At 38.5% G+C, this 21,475-nt stretch overlaps 1 protein-coding gene across 3 annotated transcripts in view; it reads left to right on the top strand.

Moving 5' to 3' along the window:
* The window catches only part of ST6GALNAC3 (ST6 N-acetylgalactosaminide alpha-2,6-sialyltransferase 3), a 591,798-nt gene that overhangs the window by 240,833 nt on the left and 329,490 nt on the right, over positions 1–21,475 (top strand). For all 3 annotated transcript variants that reach the window (XM_070467900.1, XM_070467901.1, XM_070467902.1), the window contains exon 2: positions 5,551–5,745. In XM_070467900.1, coding sequence (XP_070324001.1) covers positions 5,551–5,745 — 195 coding nt within the window. The remainder of the gene's footprint in view (positions 1–5,550; positions 5,746–21,475) is intronic.

The following is a 21,475-nucleotide window of genomic DNA, read 5'->3' as shown; positions in this document are numbered from 1 at the left end:
GCCTTCTTCAAAGCTTGCTCTCAAAATGTATTGCTTTTTCCTATCACATTTTCTTCATTAGCCTCCTGGTTTCTGATGTGCTGCTTATTCTCCCCTGGTGACCTTGTTTGACATTCACAACTCTCTTCTTGATGGCCTCAGTAATTCTATTACCAGCTAGCTGCCTAAGGCTGCCCTTGATAAGCTCCTGTGTGGACTCCACCAGTCTAGGATTGTCCACTTTTTCTTTTTACCCTCTTTTTCTTGTCTCCTCCCAATATATGAGTGAGATTTCCCCCAGAGTTCACCATAGTTTAGCAGTCAGGATCCAGTTTGTTGATTCAATAAATAAAATGAAACAAATGAAGGTTTTATTTATATACCCTAAGCTTTGCTAATTCATCTTTATACAAAAGGGATGAAGCTTTGTTGCATTCAGGGAGACCAGATTTGGAGCTTAGCCAATGGCATACGGTAGAATTACACTGAATATATAGCTTTTTATACAGGAAAAGAAATTGTATTTGATAAGTCACAAATAAGCAATGAGTAGGTTCCCATCACTGAGTAATGGTATAAATAATACAATTGACACTGTTTCATATTTATTATCGAGTAAGTGATAGCATATGGACAAAAATGTGCCATTTTACCACATAAGTAACTAATTCAGTCATTAAATAATACAATTTAAATAGAAAAATATAACTTTATACTGTTGTCTATCATTTACAGAAAATAAACCAAAAAAATCTAGCAACCAACTAACCTAAAAGTTAAAGAACATATTCTGTGGATAAAGTCTCTGATAAAAAGAATAAAAACATAAAAATGCTAATATGAGTTGCAAAATTGCTAGGTCCAGATCTCTGCAATTGTTTTCTTCCTAAATCATGAATTCTCTATGGGTTTTACTTTGAAATAGGTATTTCTGCTATAAAGTCTGATAAATGATATTCCTACTCTAAAGAGCAAGCAACTGGAATGCCACATTTTTGATGCATATTTTTGCAGCACAGAGGGGATTAAATTCTAAATGTCTCCGCTGTTAAAGGCCCCTTCAGACTTGCCCAAAAGAAGGAGAAAATTTTCCATAAAGCAATTCATCAGATCTATTTGGGCATGGTGACATTCTCTCAGAACTCGTGTGGATGAGTTGTGCTGAATGTTCATGTGTCTGCAGCTGCTTGGGATATTTGAGAAAAAGTTATCTTTCGGTTCTTATCATGTGTTCCCATGGGCTAGCCTGTGCTCATCACTGGCTCATGTCCTCCAAGGACTTCACAGTTAGTGCTCATATTATAGTGACATCTTCCATTTTTGGGTGTTCACTAGGTTCCCTGACCTGTGCTTTGCTTTTTCCACCTATTATATCATTTAGTGTTCACTGTGTGAGCTTAGGGGAACGACTTATTAAATGTATATCTGTTTTCTACAGTGTGAGAAGTCTGTTGAACTGAATCTTATGCATTATTAACTTGACAAGTACTTACTGTTGCCTTCTCTTGCCTCATTGTTGGTTGTTGAATCTGGGGAATACTCTGATTACTTCAATAAAGGCAGCAGTGATCAACTTCATAAACAAATCATTAGATGTAAAACACACGTGTAAACAAGTAGAGTCATTTGCTGACTGTTGATGGACTCAAAACAGTTAAAAGAAGAAGCAACTGATAGGATAAACTAAAATCAAACAACTGGAAACAAGTTGTGTTATGTTAACTGGCAATTTGTAATAAGATAAAGTGATGGATACATTTTCACTTGATTGGTAAGTGAAGAATACTTTACAGTTATAAAACAGCACTTTATGCATTTATCTTTTCATTATCCTAATGTACAGGAAGTGGGACAAGTAAATGCATCTGACTTAATGCATTTGATTTATTATTTTTTGTTATGATTTGAACCTTGTCCACTTCCCAGCATATCTCCTACTACATATCAAATGTATTCTTCTTATTGAATAATTTGTATGTTTCTGACCAAATTCAGGCCTTTAAAAAACTTCTGTGCCTTTGTCTAAACCGTTCCCTCTGCCTGGAATGCCCTTCTCATCTCCACTTGTCTAACTTCTCCTCATTCTTCAGGACTCCATTTGAACATCACCTCTTCAGACAAGCATTCTTTAAATTGTTTCATGCATGGCTCCCCCCTCTTCCTCTGGGGTAGCACACCACCCTGTGCATACCCCATTTAATATATGATATTCGAATTTTCTGTCCACTTGCCAGGTGCACTAAGTTGTGACTCTTTGCAAGCATGGCCTGTCCCTCTTTTGTAGTTTTATTTCTGTTTTTCAGCACCTCGCCAAGTCTAAACAGAGTGTGGACTCAATGTGCAGTTGTGACTTGGAGTAAATATATTCACGTATATCATGGATGCACATCTCTGGTGGCTCGGCAGTAAAGAATCCTTCTGCCAGTGCCTGTCAATGCAGGAGACATAGATTCAATCCCTGGCCCAGCAAGATCCCCTGGAGAAGGAAATGGCAACCCACTCTAGTATTTTGCCTGGGAAATCCCATGGACAGAGGAGAGAGGAGGCTACAGTCCATGGGGTCGCAAAGAGTTGGACACGACTTAGCAACTAAATGAGAACAACATATCCTGTTGGTATTTTGTAACTTCCCCAACTCCTATGTCCCTATATGGACACACATACATATCCTCACTGCATTCTGCTGTGTGGAAACTTTGAGTAGCCTCATTGTGGTTTTGTTTTAGCTGTTAAACTCAAGGTCATGATCTGGCGGAAGGGACTACTAGAAGCCTGCACTCCACATTAAGGCCTGTTGTCCTTGAGTTCAGAATATGCTTGTAGACCTTTTCTAGTGAACCATCAGGGTGTTTCATATTAGCACTATGGGAATGAGCTTATGTTAAACAAGAATATGGAAATATGAAGGAAGGCAAAGAATGAGGGTCAGACAATGCAACAGAATCGAGGCTGGAAGCCGGAGCCGTGAAGGAAGCCTGTCTGCCCCCTGTAGACTGTGATGTAGGCCCAGCGCAGAGGAGTGAGTGTCTGCTTTCATTCCTCATTTGTCCCCTTCATCCTCTCTCTGCTCATTACTTGGTTCCCTTTGATAGAACATGGGAGGCAGACATGGATTGCTAGGTAGCAGGCTTTTACAACTATGATTTCATTCCATTTTGAAGTTTCTCTCAAAATGGCTGATTTATTTTCCTCTCATGGGTGCATTATGTATGTGTTGTTTTGTGAGATCAGTGAATTCAGACAGGCCCTCCACGCTTTTGTTCTCCAACCCCAGCCATGCGGTGCAATGCGGCAGCTCAGAGACGCAGAGAGCCACGCTGGGCTCTGGAAGAGACAAAGGCACAAATCCCACCTGGTTTCCTTCAAAACAAGCTACTGGTTTGCAACAAACTACTGGATGGTGATAAAAAAGGTTCTTACCTGTTTACTTAATGGGTGGCTGGCCGCTTTGCTTTTATTTAGCCATCTGTTCTGGTCTATGTCCCTTTAAACTTGTAAGATCCATCACCTCATTTAAGCTGTTACCTTGACACATTGCAATGTTGTGGACATAATGATCCCACAGAGGAACAAATTAAAACAGTTTTTCATGATTAGAAGGTTAAATGAGGTAGGGCTGTGGTAGTAAGTGGTGAGATAAGGGGTTTTGAGGAAGCAGAACTCAAGGGACTTTCAGGTGATTGGAAAATTAGGCTGGCTAGACAGAGGGATGGATGGGGCTTTTACAAATTCTGGGAGCTGGGCAAGAGAGAAGTCTTCCTTTGGGTGTCTGACTTTGAGGCCTTATTCTGCTGCCCTTTCAGAGACTGTGACCATGGGCCCAGGGAGGATTCAGGGGCCAGGCTTGGGCTTCTTTTCTTCTTTGGGACATTCTGTGAGGAGTAAAAGGAAGCTGACTCTACCAGAAAGTGGCAAGCAAAAAACACAACAGCACCACCAACAAGCATTCAGTCTTTCCCAGAAAGTTATTTGGTTTCCCTTAAGTTTGAAGAAGAGTCAAGGGCAAAGCCCTTTCTTCAGGAAGGAATATTTCATTGTGTTTTCACCCTGGAGAGAAGGCAGTGTTGTTCCTAACATCTGTCCTCAGCTGTCTTCTTTCTTCTTACTCTAGACTTGATTTTCTGTCCGACCCCTTGATGACCCATTTGTCCTTGAGAACTAGGCCTTAGAAAGTCAAGCTCTTTGTCCACTTACTCTCTTAAATCATTTCCTGCCCTGACCACCCTGGCTTCTCCTGATACAATTAGTGTTATTGCAGCTACCTGAACTCAACATCTCAGGTATCTCTGGATTTTCTGTCTGGCGCTTCCGTTCAGTCAGAAGCCAAGGTTTCTGTCTTCCACCTAAATTGAGTTGCTCATGTCTTTTCTCACCTTTTTACTCCCCCCTGCCACTATTCTCACTTCCATCCCTCATTACTTCTGTCCTAGACAATTGGAATATCTCCTAACTAGTTCCTGCCTATGTTTGGTTTCACTCTGCTCCAAAGTGCCTCAAACACTGGCGACTGATCATAACATAACAGTCACATTTCAAAAATTAAATAATTAAACAAAAAATCTCCTTCAGTTTTCCGTCATCCAACAAACTCAGTAGAGACTTCTCAGCTTGGTATCTGAGACAGTCTATAAAGTTATCATCTTTATTTTCAGCTTTTTCTTTTTCTCTGTGTCACAGTAAAACAAAATGCTATGTGGCTATGAATAACCTCATGTTTTCTTGCCTCCTTTCTCTGTTCCCTCTTCCTAGAAAGCTCTGCTCACACATGTCTAGTGAAAAATGCATGCATTTTATCAAGTTCAAGACAAATACAGCTCTCCTTTCCCCATGGCAGTCTGATGCAGTTGCTCCTACTCTGGTTTGATGACAAACCCATTTAGGTGATGTTCTTATGCTGCTTGAAGTGGTTTTTTTCCCTACTGTTAGCTTTTTTGAATCTTACTTTTGCATATCCTATAGCACAAAGTTTCTTGCCTATAAATGGTGCTAGATAAAGATACAGAATAATGCTTTATAATGAGACTGGGTCTACCAGAATGTGCAAAATCCATTTATTCATTCACACAGATGTTTGTGGGTGCTTACAGTATGTACTGTGTTAAAGACCTAGGATACAGGACAATATGGCATAGTGCAGCTCAGTTCTCCAGAAACTCAAAATTACATGAAAGAAAAGTCATGTAAGGAATTAAGCCATGAAAAATGCACAATAGGTGAAGGGCCTTCAAAGTATTGGAGTGGTGGGACTTCTTACCTCTGTCAGAGTAGATAGGTTGGGGGTGAGGTGACGATACTGGGGAGGAAAATGAACAGATAGGAAAGGCTTCCTATAGATGGGAAAGTCTGACTCGGGTTTTGAAAGCTGCATAGGAGTCACTGAGGATGATAGGAAGGTAAGGCGAGATAGGAATGGGATGGAAATATAATCCATACTCAGTTTGTTTTCAGAGGCTCAGGGCATTAGGGCAATCTGGGCACCAAATAATTATTTTCTGTCTCCAAGTGAAACATTCTTTTTCTGAGACTGTTTTTGATTGAAAGTCATTCATTCTTTTTTTTAATGTTTTGTAGAGAAAGTCTGTGATTGCAGTGAGCTTCATAGCAGCATTCCTGTTCCTGCTGGTGGTGCGCCTTGTAAATGAAGTGAATTTCCCATTGCTACTAAACTGCTTTGGACAACCTGGTGCGAAATGGATACCATTCTCCTATACATACAGGCGGCCCCTTCGAACTCACTATGGATACATAAATGTGAGGACGCAAGAGGTAAGACCTCAGAGGGTCACGTAGGGTTTGAGGGTGTCCGTGGTAACAACTTTTCTTCGGGCGCGAGGTGGCTTCCCATCACTGAACTTGCTCTGTGGCCCAGTGAGCTTCTTTGGGTCCCTGACATTTCCTGTTTTTTCATTCTTAGACACTTTCTGACACATGTCTACAGTCTGCTGCCCCCTCCTGCATCAGATCTTCTGATTCACTGGCTTCATGTGGAGTTGAGGAAGCAATTACTTGTCTTCCTGGTGGTTTGTGGCATAACATACATATCTTTCCATTTAGAAACTCTGATCAGCAGTCACCAGCTGGAGAAATGGCTGGCTTTATTTCCTGGAGGTCAGCTGGTTGGGGACAGCTCTTTGTAGAACTGCAAAGAGGCATTTATACTCTTTAAAACTCTGTAATCCTTAGACCTGGAGCTAGAAAAGGCCAAGCTGATTTAAAAATTCTCAGTGGCTGCAGAGATAATGGGATTTAAAGAGTTTCCAAATTTAAAGGGGTTAAAATCATTCAAATCCTATAATCACTGAACCTCTAAATCTTTGTAGCCCATTGGTGGTACAGAAGAGGATGGGGGTATATTGACAAGTAGAAAGTGCACACTGTGCTAGCATTTTTGCAAGCAAGGATTTGTGTCATGGAGTGAAGTAAAAATAATAAGCCTCACAAAATGTATGCAGTGTATAGAACTGATTAATATAATTGTTTTCACTATTTGTTTCCATGGAGTGGGATGTATGAGATTAATAGTCATCGCTGCCAAGTCCAAGCCTTTGGAATTTGTTGGTGACAAAGGTACAAATCACGAGTGTGTCTACATCACTGGAAAGAATTTTGGATCAGATCCCACTGAAAGGTCATTTTTGCAAAAATACTAGAGAAGAGAATTACCCACAGAATGCAACTCCCATCCCAAGAATTATTCATAGCGTCAGTGAGGGATGTTGAAAACTGGCTTTGTCCATCCCCTTTTATAGGCAATATCATGCCTGAGTCATTGCTTCTGGTTAATTTGATTCTTTGAAAATTGTTTCTATATATGCATGATTTATAGGCTTTTATTAGACTTTATAGTTAAAAAGAAAAAGGCACCATTAATAACATATAAATTCTTAGGAGCCTTGCTTGATGTTTATCCTTTAATTGGCTTTGAATTAATTCTTTTAAAGTGTCTATTGCTTGAATTTGTTGAATGTCCTAATAAATTGATTACTTATATAAAAATGTATCTCTTAGAGAATAGTTTGTTTCATTTTTGTCTTTTGTTACTTTATTTCAGACTGTCATTTAATATTCTATAACTCTACTGGATTGTGTTAATCATTTCCCAAGTGCCTCTCATGGGTAGAAAATGAAACATGTGACTGAACTGTCTCACAAATTACTCTCATGAGAGAAATCTCACCAAATATCAAAGAACCTTTCATTTGTTTATATAATAATGGATTGGATTTTGGAGTGTTAAGAACAAAATTGACCTAGGGCTGCGATTATTTAATTACTCATATTAACTAGCCACTTTTGAAATTCTTTTGGTGTGATTTGTAATACAATGACTTTGCTACAAGATATTAATCATTATTTTGATCCTGTGAAGGTAATTTCTTGAGAGGGAACATGATTACTGGAAAGAGTTTTTAACAGATGCACACAGGCATGATTTGAGTACTAGTTCTCACACTTAGAAAAACAAGATCAACTAGCAAGTTACGGAAATGGCAACCCAATCCAGTATTCTTGCCTGGAAAGTCTCATGGACAGAAGAGCCTGGCGGACTACAGTCCATGGGGTTGCAAGAGTCGGACACAACTTAGTGACTAAACTACCACAGCAAGTTATTATGAGGATTAAATAGGACAAAGTACATGAAATGCCCAGCTCTAAACTGATGTTCAATGAATGAGTTTCTTTTGCTTGCTTTGTACTTATCAGTTATGTCATAAAATGCCTAGTATGCACAACACCAAAATACAAAATTTGAGAGTATGAAATTTAAAATTTTAAGGAATCTGGATTCAAGGCAGTAAATAAATGAAGGAGTGACTTCCTAGTATCATTAGAAATCAAAGTTTTGCAAATTTAAAACCACAATGAGAAGGAAGAAAAAAGCACAAGGAGGTGAATGCTCACTAAAAACCAGATTGACCAAAAAAATCAAGAATCTGACAATACCAAGTGTTGGTGATGATGATGTGGACCAATAGGAACTCATAGACTAGAAGAGGGAATAATTACTTTGGGAAAAACAGCTTCCCATTTTCTAGTAAAGGTGAAGATCTGCATATTCTACATCCCAGCATTTCTAATCATCCATGCATTCAGTTGAGACATGCATGAACACATGTAGTGGGAGGCATAGATGACATGTATAACAGTATTATTATAGAACCTGGACATGTCTCTTAGTAGGAAAATGGTTAAATGGTTAAATCAATGGAAATGAGGAAATTGCAACTATATGTGACAACATGTGGGCTTCCCAGCTGGCGCTAGTGGTTAAGAACCCGCCTGCCACCGCTGGAGACCTAAGAGATGAAAGTTCGATCCCTGGGTCAGGGAAGATTCCCTGGAGGAGGGCACGAGAATCCACTCCAGTATCCTTGCCTGGAGAATCCCGTGGACAGAGGAGCCTGGCAGGCTACAGTTCATAAAGTCGCAAAGAGTTGGACACAACTGAAGTGACTTAGCATGGGCACACATGACAACATGTATGGATCTTAGAAAAGCATAATTTTGAGCAAAAGATGCAAAAATAAAAGAACACAAACAGTGTGATTCAATTTATAGATCAGAGGAAAACTTAAAGCTAAGTGGTATTGTTTAGGGAAAGGTATAGGAGGTGTTCTTGCCTGGAGAATCCCAGGGATGGGGTCGCACAGAGTCAGACACGACTGAAGTGAAGTGACTTAGCATAGGAGGTAAAAACTGAAAAGGGAAAAAAAAGCAAGGGAATTATTGATAAGTGAGAAGAGCAGTTACCTCTGAGAGAAACTTGTGGTTTGTGATTCATGTGAGTTTCTAAGATATCAGCAACATCCTATGTCTTGAATCAGCTGGAAGTTATATGTGGTTCACATTCTGAATATTTGTAAAATATGTCTTCGTATTGTATGCACTGTATATCTATTTTATAAAAAAAAGTTAAAAGTACATTCTGAGCCAAAGTAGGGTATTAATTCATGAAGAATCACACAAAATATTTTATCTACTTTAACAGCAAGAAATAAAAGAAAGAAAGAAAAGCAATGGTGTATTAACCTATATAAAATAAACTAGAAATATTTGAAATAGGCACATTTCATTTTAAGCAAAAACTAGCAGATATACAGGTTACTTATTCCTCTAGCCTATGCAAGATAGAAAGGGAGGTCCCATGCTGAAACATTAGTGCAAGTAATAAGCAGAAGAATTTTCACAGAAGCTTAAAAACAATGTATAACAGCCCAAAAGAATGACAGATTTTCCTCCGAACTCTGATAGTTGTAAGGCTAAATTGGGAGGAAGACAAAATTTGGTGGCTCTTTACCTCCATCCTTGTTATTTCATCTTTCTCAAAATTCTTCTCTTCCTACCACAAGTCTTCATTCTCTTACTCCCAAATGCTCTGTGCATGGGTCCTCACCAAATAATGGCTTTAAGTGCAGGCCTTCCCAGAGATAGTTGCATTAGACTATTAGACTCAGAAAGAAAATTCTTCAGGAATCTAAGTAATACAGCAAAAATGATAAGTGGTGGATTTTATGTTCTAGGGCAAATAGCTATAGTAGTGGCCCTTGAATTTTGTTTCAAAGGTAACCACACACTCTATTCTAATCTGGAAAAAGAGTCAAGTGGTCACCAAGATGATCTATTTATTTCAAGATCTTGGTCCTTGAGGTTTTCTCAGAAGTTTCTCAGAAGAAAGCACATGCTTTCTAGACATCACCAGATGTCCAAGAATTTTTTGAACATGTTGACTTGCCAGCAATGATTTCCAGGCTCAAAGCAGCTGCAAGCATGACATTGTCAATGATGGTTTTATTGCCCAGTGTTTCAGTTGAATCAGACATTACTGCCACTAGCCTAAGATATTATGAGCAGAAATGTTTACAAGAAAGGATGTCTCTCCACTACTGTCTAAATAAAGATGCGGGATGGGAGTGGCAGAATTAGGTTGAAGATTTTGTGGACACCAGAGAGCTGAGTTGCTTGGGGGCAAGCTGTGATTATTTTGCTATCTTTAAAAGTGAGCTGAGTTCTGGTCCTTTAGGCTTGGCACAAGTGGAAGTATAAGCTGTCTCATGAATCTATGACAATCTGTCATGAAGAACTCTCATATAGTAAATTATACCCAGTTGAAGCTTGGCTTCATTTGATCAATTCACCTAGTTTTTGAACAATCTATTCCCCAAGGAAGTACAAGAAGTCAAAGTATGAAGAACACAAGAGAGAGAAATAGATGAACTTGCTTATATTTCATATGTTGTTGTTCAGTTGCTAAGTTGTGTCTGACTCTTTGTGACCCCGTGGACTGTAGCATGCCAGCCTTCCCTGTCCTTCACTATCTCCCAGATTTTGCTCAAACTCCACTGAGTCAGTGATGTTATCCAACCATCACATTTCATATGGTTGGAGTATTTTCTTTTCCTGGTCCAGATCCATAAAAAAGGAACATGTAGTGAAAATTATGAGGTCCAGTCTAGAGAGATAAATTGAAAGAATTAAAATACTCATCCCACCATAATAATGACAGTCTAAATATTGGCTCCCATCTTTTGCCCTGTCCCCCTTCCCTTTCTTAATATAGACTAAAGTTCTTATATTTGGGGGATGAGAAATCTTGAGAAGCAGGGTAACAAAATGAGTGTCAACTAACCTGGTGAGTGATGAAATTCAGGAAGCCCCCGCTGAGCAGAGAACCCAGAATTCCTCATCAATACTTGTTTGAGCTGACAACCACCAAGAGGCAGTGCCATACTGAAGCTGAGACCAGGAAAGACTTAGATTTCATAATAGGTCCTATAGCTCCCCTGTGTCCCACCCCTGCTTTAATCCCGGACCCCCGAGCTGCTCATGCGTGCCCTCTCATGTCACTATTGATGAAGAAGGCAACCTTCTATTTTAATAGGACCGAATTTGAGAAACTCCACCTATAGCTTTATGGCAGTTCCTGAATTATTATTTGACCTTGGACATAGCAAAAAGCATAAAACACCCATATGTGTTTCAAAAAGACATATCTATGCTTGTCAATATCGTGGGAATTCTCCTTTCTCCTTAATACAGATTTTACTGATTCATTTTGTGGCAAAATAAAAGGTATAAAAGACTAAGGGACTGCAGGGCTTGGTTACAGGTAATCATTGTTTCTCCCTGTTGAGATCATGGCAGATCTGGAGGAAAGAGAGGGAAATGAACTCTAGGCTAGATTCTATTTGTGATCTCCAGACCATGGACTCTGTTATCTTTTTGGTTGGTGACCTGATGTGAAGACATTGCTCAGAGAAAGCAACCTGAAAGGTATTTGCATTAACTGCCAGATAAGAGACTCAAGCTCTGGGGATCAATAGGATGCCACAGCCAGATCTTCCTGGTAATGGGGAGGAGGGTGACAGGTATCTCCTTCAGATCTGATAAGAGAATCCTAACACACTAGAACTGCAGAGGATTTCAGGTGTTTGGGGAAGAATGCTTATTCAGGTGGTGCTAAAGATGCACTAAGTGAGGAGGAGCAGGATTTCTAGAACATAGCAATCAAGTTGTAGGGCTGTATATTGATTTAACAATTTAATGAGGCCGAAATATGTCTCCTTAAAAAATGAGGACATTTTAAAACCTCAAGTAGACTAAATAAGAATACATAGGATCAGTTGCTGTGACAGGCCATACTAGCCTAATTAAAGATGTGCATACCATATTGATGTTGTAATAGAATTTCCCAAATTGTGGTTATAGCAACAATTAAGAAACAGAGCTGACTTTCTTGGCAATAAAAGCACACACTCTACACATTCAAATAAATGTACACATGTAACTAAAGTTGACATGAATAGGCTTTCTGTTTTTGGGAATATGAGCTTTGGATTTTACATAAGTATACTGAGAGCAATTATATGCAAATATATGTTCCAGAAGTTTAAAACTCATCAATATAATTGTTAATTAAAATCTGAACATTCCATTTGTATAACCGTAAAGTAAAATAACTTTCAACTATTAGATTGTTATAGAAAAGGAAACAACTAAATTAATATACAGCAAAGATGACTTCTTTGGTGTGTGCATATTGAATTTGTCATTTGGAAGATAATTTATCTTTTTCCTAAGTATGAGGACATATATTTATTAAGTGGAGAAAAGATTATGTTTCCTAGTCTGGTTGTGAAATAGCAGCTCCCAAACAGTGGCTGATCTCAAGGCAATCTCAAGGGCACCACTGCCAAAGGAGAGGGACAGACCTTGCTGTGGGTTATAATTCCAGGAGGCTTTGTTGGGGGGTGAGACACATGCATAGTGTAAGGATTCGGGTGGGATAGAGAAAGAAGAGAAAGCAGAGTTGGGGAAAAGAGCTAAAGCAGAAGGTCTGAAGGTGAACTGTCCATGTTCCTTCAGCTCCTACCACTCCCAATAGGCCAAGGGCTCTACACAGAAGCCGCAGTGAACTCATGTTTGCGCTAGGAATCCCCACCACCTCACACTGTGCATTCCTTTCTTACTTCCCTCTGGTTCCCTTACCCTTAGTTCTTACCTTCCAGCTCCCCATATTGTTTGGTTGGTTATGCAGTCTTGGAGTATTCATATCTTGGTCCTGATGCCACAAAAACTACATATAAGGTCACTTTTAGTAATGCTTCATTCTGTGTACCCCTGACTTGGCCATGGCACCCCATGCCCATGGGGCTCCTGAGATACTGCTATAGGCCTGCATGATTCTCTGACTTTCCAAAAGAAGGAAATCAGACACATGTAGGGGTAATTAGCAGAGAAAGCAATGGCACCCCACTCCAGTACTCTTGCCTGGGAAATCCCATGGACGGAGGAGCCTAGTGGGCTACAGTCCATGGGGTCACGAAGAGTCAGGCTCGACTGAGCGACTTCACTTTCACTTTTCACTTTCATGCATTGGAGAAGGAAATGGCAACCCACTCTAGTGTTGTTGCCTGGAGAATCCCAGGGATGGGAGCCTGGTGGGCCGCTGTCTAGGGGGTCACACAGGGTCAGACACGACTGCCGTGACTTAGCGGGGCAATAAGTAGGCCAATCGGCCTGGAATGCATTTTACTGTTGGGGATAGAAGATAGAGGATACATTCACTGGGTAATTATGATCTGGGGATGTAAATGGGATCCCTGGAAAAGGAAAACCTACACTCTTACTTGCAAAACAGTACAATTTATGCATTCGTCTATATTCATGAACTAGTATATACAGATATACAGAAAAGACATACATATTCACATATATAAGGACAATGTTTGTCTTTAAGAAAGTCTTATATTTGTCTCTAAGAAGGCACAAGACTTTCTTAAAGACAAATATACATAGACTATATGCTGCTGCTGCTAAGTCACTTCAGTCGTGTCCGACTCTGTGCGACCCCATAGACGGCAGCCCACCAGGCTCCCTGTCCCTGGGATTCTCCAGGCAGGAACACTGGAGTGGGTTGCCATTTCCTTATCCAATGCTTGAAAGTGAAAAGTGAAAGTGAAGTTGCTCAGTTATATAACTGTATTACATAATAAAATGATTAATATATATAATTATCTGATTAAGTGTATATAGTGCCTTTTATGCTTGCCACTGTTTCATTACAAAAACAATCCCTTCGCTTCTGACTAGAGTGGTGAGCAGAAAATTCAGGCCAGTGTTTGACCAATGACGTGATGGTTCAAGGGGTGGACACATGGTCCCAGATGAACCATTCTTAACCCTTCCAAGAGTTTACTGTTCTTCTGTGTAATGCTGTGAGAAAGATGCTCTTTTCTTTTAGGGAAAGAGATGTTGAGATAAGATTCTCTGGCTGTCAGTGGCTGTGTTTCCTAGAGAGAATGAGACCAAGACATTGAGAGAAGCAGAGCTCAAGCGAGGGCCTGGACAGTACTCTTGTACTGAGACCAGCCGTTCTTGAAGCCAGCCTGCCCTCCTCTGTGGTTTGAGTGTGAAGCCAGTAAATTCCTGCCTTTTATCTGCAGGTTTGGGTTGTGTTTGGGTCATCCACAACCGAAAGAGTCTAGCTGGTACATACATTATATGTGATAGCTGTTTTACAGCAAAAGAAACCAAACATTGTGAAACTCATCTTTCAACAAGGGGTTGCCTGGAGGATGTAAGGATCTATCCTTGCAAGCCCATACTCCAAACCTGCTGGGAGGCTGAGCATAAGAAGAAATATCTGTCAGTCCATCAGTTGGTTCAGGTGTCCACAGAGATGCATACTGTATGTCACCCTGATCAGTGACATGTGTTTAGGAAATTAGCTTGTGCTTTTGAGGGAGAAGTGTGAAGCTCACAATTTCCCCAGATTGTGAAGCCAAAAACTGGCCCAATAAGGCTCATTATTTACTGAATTTCTAGTCTTACTCAACTGATTAATCATATATTTTTATTACAATTATTCAGATGAAATCTTCCGTATTGCTAAGAGACATCATCAGTCTAAACATTGATTTTCACTTTGCAAATCACATCTTTTATTGAGGAAAGATCCAGTGTTATCATAGTTTTCAATGTAGTCATTGATTCCCCAGGAAGATAAAAGGGAATTTTATTCATTATCCTACCTTAGATAGAAAGATGCCATCTGCCAATTGTGATGTTAACAGTCTTGAAAAAGGCTTATCAGGAATTCAAATATCAAACTGCCTCATTCGTGACAAGCAAAGAAAAACAAAGCAGGGTAGCCACAAAGGCCACCCTGAATTTAAAGTTGAAAAAGATCATAGAACTGGGGCTCCAATGCTACGAGTTTTTGTTCATCTTTTCTCAAGTTCCAGCTAATAGCCTGACAGAGTGACCAGCACAAAGCTATTCATCAACTGGAAGTTTAGTCACCAAATATTGAGTACGTCCTTGTTCAGTTCCAGACAATGCGCTAAGGATCAACAATGAACTCTATTTAAAGAAGAAATTAAGATTGGGGTTTACTAAGGAAGAAACTGGAGGAGGGCATGGCAACCCACTCCAGTCTTCTTGCCTGGAGAATCCCATGGACAGAGGAGCCTGGTGGCCTATGATCCATAGGGTTGCAAAGAGTCAGACACAACTGAATGACTTAGCATGCATGCACACACGAGGAAGAGAACCAAATAGGTTTGATACGATCATAAATATCTTGGAACAACACTACCTAGACAGCACTGACATTTCAGCATAACAAATTTATTCTGTTGCTGTTAAGAATAGGTAGCATTTGAGTCATTTCAACTAAACAATTGTGTTCAATGTCTGGAAGATAATTTGTCACTAAGTAGATGGCATCAAATTGTGATTTCTCATTTTCCAGAGTAGGCTTACAAAGACTTACTTACAAAAGAAAAATATTCATTAAGGAATTTTTATTTCAAAAGTAACTCTATAATGCCTATATCAAATATTATTCCACAAGGCTTGGGAAGTGGTATACCTGGTTAATGAAAAATCTGGCTAATAGGATATTTTAAGTATTTAATAAATAGGTTGTTTATTTAAAAGAAAAATGAAATTAAGAGTTCTGGTCTGGCAATATGGTAGACTAAGAAAACCTAACGACTCTGCTATAACCCAAGGACATGTTGGATAAAATAGAAACTGTTATTTAATGCTCAGCTGGCTTTGCTAGAAAGAAGGGAAATCGTCTGGCAGCAGAAACTGAGAATTAATTGAAAGAGAGATACAAGCAGGAAAACTGATGGTGTTGTTTCCTGGGAGTTTATCAGCATCAGTGACTGGGGGGATGGGTAATATCCACCCTATAGGTTGGAGAGCAGGGCCTGGGTCCAGCAAAGGCAGAGAGTGAGAATCTCTTCCTCCCTTCCAACCTAAAGCTGGGCCCTTAACAAGCTTTCCCGAAGTGAAAGGGTGGGCGAGGAAGGAAATCATAAAAACTGGCACAGATAACAGATAAGGAAGCTTATTTATATCTTTGGCCTTTAGATAACAAAAAGTTATTCCTGGAAATGCAAAATGCCAGTCCTGAATGCTAGTGGGTCTTTTAATTTTACAAGTTGGTCCCTAGGTGGTAAGAAACTGAGGCTGAAGGAACTGGGACTCCTCTAGAGTCCAGCCACAAGGGATTTTTAGAATCTACTTTAAAAAATTATAAAACAAGGAATTGGTTTATTTATTGTGATTATTTACTTACATAGGAAATATGACTGTTTGACTACAATGTGTTTCCTTGTGCCCAATCATGGTGTTTCATAATATATTACACATTTGCTCTATCATCCTCCTCAACTGAATAATTCTGAATTTCAAAATATACCTAGTCTTTTGGGTTTGGGGTAAGGAATCATGGGCCTGTGTGCTTAAACACTTCACATACCATTATCTTTTAGTCCTTACAAACTACACACTATTTCATTAATTTAACTCATTGTCCAAGGCCACAAATTGGTGATGCTATGCCTGTAACTTTGGTTATTCTGTGAGGGCAAAGGAAGAGAGGAAGATTGCTTTTGTCAGCAAATTCCATTAAATTGTTTCATGGAGACTTCATCCGTTCAAGTCAGAAAGCTCATTGGATCACATTTGCTGAAGCCACTACATGCTGGGCACTATGCTAGGCTCTGGAGTTGTAGAGAAGAAAACACTCAGTCTAAAAAAAATACAGACTGATTTTTGTTAATGTGAAATGGTAGTAAGCCAGATAGAGTAGTATATGTAGAGGATTATTTTAACTCTAAATGTAGACATAGAAAGATGATTTGAAGATAGTGCCTCAAAATATTAACTTTAGTGGTCGATGGAATCTGCCTGCTAATGCAGGAGACCCAAGAGACATGGTTCGATCCCTGGGTGGGGAAGATCCCCTGGAGAAGGAAATGGCAGTCCACTCCAGTATTCTTTCCTGGGAAATTCCAGGGACAGAGAAACCTGGCGGGCTTTAGTTCATGGGGTCACAAAGAGTCAGACACGACTGAGCAACTGAGGACTGCAGCACTGTCTGAAGTGGCACATTTTAGGTGACCTTTTGCTTAAACGCATTTTCTAGTTTGTATACAATAAGCATGTGTTATACTTACTAGAACAAATTACTAGAATTAAGCAGTTTATTTTTGAAGCAGTATCTTTCCATGAAACACTCTGTGTCTATCAAAAAATAGAATTTAAATGTCTAGATAAATATATTACTTAGAGCACTTTTAGAAGTGAATATTCTTTTACTCCTTTGTGGGTAGCTTATAGTGACTCCCTTCCAAAGAGTCCAACATGGAAAGAGAGAAAAAAGTAATTTTATAGTGGAGAAACCTGACAAACACTGCCTCAGCCAGGTGATCAAGGCCAATATCAATAGCGATAAATCACGTTGGTAGCATGTTCCCTTAGGAGGATATGATGAAAATGGCACTTTGCCTCAGTGGTCTTCTATCTCCAGACCTGTAACCCCTGTCTAATGAGAAAAAAACTAGGGAAAACAAACAAACAAGCAAAAAACAGAAGGAAAATCTGAGAAACTGCCAAAGCCAAGAGGATTCTAAGAAGATACGTCTACTAACTGTAATGTATCCTGGATGGGATGTTGGAACAGAAAAAGTGCATTAAGTCAAAGCTAAGGAAATATCAATCAAGTATAGACTTTAGTTAATAGTAATTTACCAATATTGTTTCTTTCACTATAACAAATGTATCATGCCAAAATATCATTTTGATAATAGGGGAATCTGAATGTGGGGCATATGGGAATTCTGCATTGCCCTCTCATTTTCTATAAAACTAAAACCATTCTAAGATAGAAGAATTATTTTTTAAAGTGGATTTAGGTTTTTGACAAGTGTGTCTGGAAGGTCAGAATTGTCATTAACTGAGATGGAAGAAGTCCACAGAAAGAGTGGTTGAAAATAGTTTAAAATATATACTAGTCCAGCTCGATAGAGAAGGGATGCATAAGACAAATGCATTGCAAATACGTCATTGTTTTAATTTTGCATGCTGAACACAACATACTTTCAGAGAAAAATTAGTATTATATTAATAGAAATACTTCCTGCCTTCTCCTCAAAAAGTTTATGAAATACAAGTTCTTCAAGAATTCCCCTAAGAATGCATGTGGAGGTCAGTGTGAGCTTTTAAATTCCTTCTAGCTATACTCATATGCTTGAGCAGTTTCTTTTATTATACTGCAAACCACTTTTTGGCAATGTAAATTATCTGTGGAATTCTTGGGAAGAAAAGGTATGAAGTAAACAACTTTTTGGTGGATCCATATGGTATATTTTGCCAATAATTCTTTCTAATAAAGTTTAATAATATTTGCTAGATTGAGAACACTTAGCTATCATTCACTTACCTTTCCCAAAGCTCACGGGATGATATTTTCAGCATGTCCCCAAAAGATGGTAACAGTAACATAACAACAGTAATAATAGAGATGTTTCAGGTGATAATAAACCAGCACACATGGTGCTTATTAGGTATCAGACATTGTTCTAAATGCTTTACATGTACTAATTTATTTAAGCCTCATAACAACACTTATAAGAAGGTATTATTATCATCCCATTTTTCAATGAAGAAATGGTCAAAGAAAGGTTAAAAAAGACTTGCCAGAGGTTACATTGTCTTTAAGTGGCATTGCTGAAAGTTATACCCCGGCTCCAGAGTTCCTGCTCTTGACCACCACACATACCACTTCTTGTAATAATAGCTAACCTTTATATAGAGTAATCACATTTCAGCTGTGGAAGGGCTTGTAAAACTTGAGGATGAAGAGAGGGATTATTTTTTGCCTCAAAAATTGCCTCTTCCCGATTTCTTATATATGCCATAGTTAGACAAATGCTCACAGAGGCATTTTGATTATTTCAAAATATCCTATATAGGTTATCTTGACCATAGTTTTAGTACATGGAAATACTGTGCACAAATATTATATTTTTCTGGGTCTTATTGTTTCTCCCCAAAACAGTTGAGACAAACGTATTTTCATTTAAATATGCTGTTATGCAATAATTTTCTATATATTCTTTCTCTTTATGTACACATATTTATGAAATTGTAATTGTGTTGTATGTGAAAGTTTGCATATTTCTTTTTACAATACTAAACTATCATTATCCTATTCTACAGTCTTCTCTATCCCTTTGTTTTGGGAAGCCTATTTCATATATATTTATTTTTATCATTTGATCTTCATGAACTGTGAAATGATCACCACAGTAGGTTCAGTTAATATCCATCTTCTCATATGGATACAATAAAAAAAGAAAAGAAAGAAGAGGAAAAGGATCATACTAATTTTAAACACTTTTCTGAAAAGTATCTGTTTTACCCATAATTTTTCCCCATTTTTTAATTGAAGAATAGTCAATTTACAATATTGTGTTAGTTTCAGGCATACAGCAAAGTGATTCAGTTATATCTATTTTCCATTACAGATTATTACAAGATATTGAATATTGTTTGCTGTGTTATTCCTTGTTATTTCTGTGTTTTATGTATAGTAGTTTGAATCTGTTAGTCTCATAATCCTTGTTATACCCTCTCCTCCACTTTGGCTACCATGTTTGTTTTCCATGTCTGTATGTCTCTTTCTGTTTTGTATATAGATTCATTTGTACTATTTTTAGATTCCTCATATAAGTGATATCATATAATATTTGTCTTTCCTTATCTGACTTACTTCACTTAGTATCCTCTAGGTCCATCCATGTTGCTGCAAATAGCAGCGTTTCATTATTTTTTATGGCTAATAGCCCATTGTGTGTCCATAGCCATACACATAATACTCCATTGTGTGTATGGCTAAGTAATAGTCTATTGTTTAATGGCTAGTTAATAGTCCACACATATATGTATATATGGGCTTCTCAAATGGCTCAGCAGGTAAAGAACCCATCTGCCTTGCCAGAGATGCAGGATATGTAGGTTCAGTCCCTGGGTTGGGAAGATCCCCTGGAGGAGGGCATGGCAGCTCACTCCAGTATTCTTGCTGGGAAAATCCTATGGACAGAGAAGCCTGGGGGTTACAATCCATAGGGTTGCAAAGAGTTGGACATGACTGAAAGAACTGAGCACGCATCTATATAAATTCACCTCTACATCATTTCATTGAATACAATAGAAACTCTTGGTTGTATCACACAACTATATGCATAACAGTGCTTGTAACAAATCACCCCCAAACTCAGTGGCTTAAACAATAATCATTTATTCTTGCTCACTCTTCTATGGGTCAGTGGGGGATCAACTGGGCTTATTCTCAAGTCTGCAGGTTGGGTTCAGGTCTGCTTTCTGCGTCACTCTTCACTGAGGAACTCTGAGCCAACTGGAGTATACTCTCATGAGAAAGGCAAAAGCGCAAGAGATTAAGCCCAACTTTGGAGGCACATCGCCAATTTCTGCTGACTTCATATATGCTGACATCTCATTGATCAAAAGTAAGTCACAGAGCCAAGCCCGAAATGAAGAGGCAAGAAAGTACACTTCACCCGCCATGAAGTCAAGGCAAGTTACATGGCCAAGGCCAACATCAGTGGAATGGAAATTGTACTCCTATGGAGGTGAAAGTAGAGAGAATGAATATTTGCTCCAAATAGCTTCATCAACCCATGCTAATGAAATGTTGATTAGAATTGCATTATATGTTAACTTAATAAAAACAGACATTTTAATAACAGTTGCTCTATTAAGAATATATTATCTATATAAGTAATTTTTAAGTAATTTTCTGAAAAAGAGCATGCATGTATCTTTTAATCAAAGTTCTTATGGCATCTAATAGAAGTCCAATAAATGTTTGCTGAACCATTTTACTTTTCTTATCTTTAGTACAAGTTTAAAATCATAGTTATAGCCATTTAATTTTTGTATACAGAAATGATATTAATTTTACGTATTTGTCTTGCATTTGTTTGCTATACTGAAGAACTCTAGTTAAGGTATAGAAGTTTCCTTTGGCCTGTTCCAGTCTGCAATCTCAATGTTTTTAAATTATCTTTTTCTCACTTTTTTTCCCAGTGTTTATTGCATTGATCAGAGCTTATCAAAAATTACAAATAATGTTTCTGAAGAGAATTTTTTAAAAGAATGCTTCTAGTGTTTGATCACTCAACATAATGTTGACCTGACTCTTTACCATATTAAGGAAGAACTCAATTGCTTTTAGAATTATTTTTTCTAAAATTGTATCTATACCTGTTGAATTTTATCAAATGACTTTAGGGCTTATATCATTATGACTATGATTTTTCTTTTGAGATGTATCAAGATAGTACTTTCTTGCTTTGAACCATCTTTGCCAATTAATTTTGTGTTTTTCATGATGTATATTAGTCAAGGTTCTCTAGAGAAAGAGAGCCAACAGGATGTGTGTATATATAGAAAGCAGTTTCTTTTAAGGAATTGGCTCCTGCAGTTGTGGAGGCCTGGTGAGATGGAATAGTTCACTGTGCTTGAGACTCAAGGAAGAGTTGCAGTTTGAGTCCAGAGGCAGTTGGTCAGTCTTTGTTTAATTAGGATTTCAACTGTTTGGATAAAGCCCATCATATTATGGAGAGTAATCTGCTTTACTCAATTTAAATGATACTTGCATCCAAAAATCAACCTC

This window comes from Odocoileus virginianus, chromosome 5, assembly GCF_023699985.2.
Source record: "Odocoileus virginianus isolate 20LAN1187 ecotype Illinois chromosome 5, Ovbor_1.2, whole genome shotgun sequence".
NCBI classification, from domain to species: domain Eukaryota; kingdom Metazoa; phylum Chordata; class Mammalia; order Artiodactyla; family Cervidae; genus Odocoileus; species Odocoileus virginianus.
Note: the sequence above shows the minus strand (reverse complement) of the source record. Positions and strands in the feature narration are given on the sequence as shown.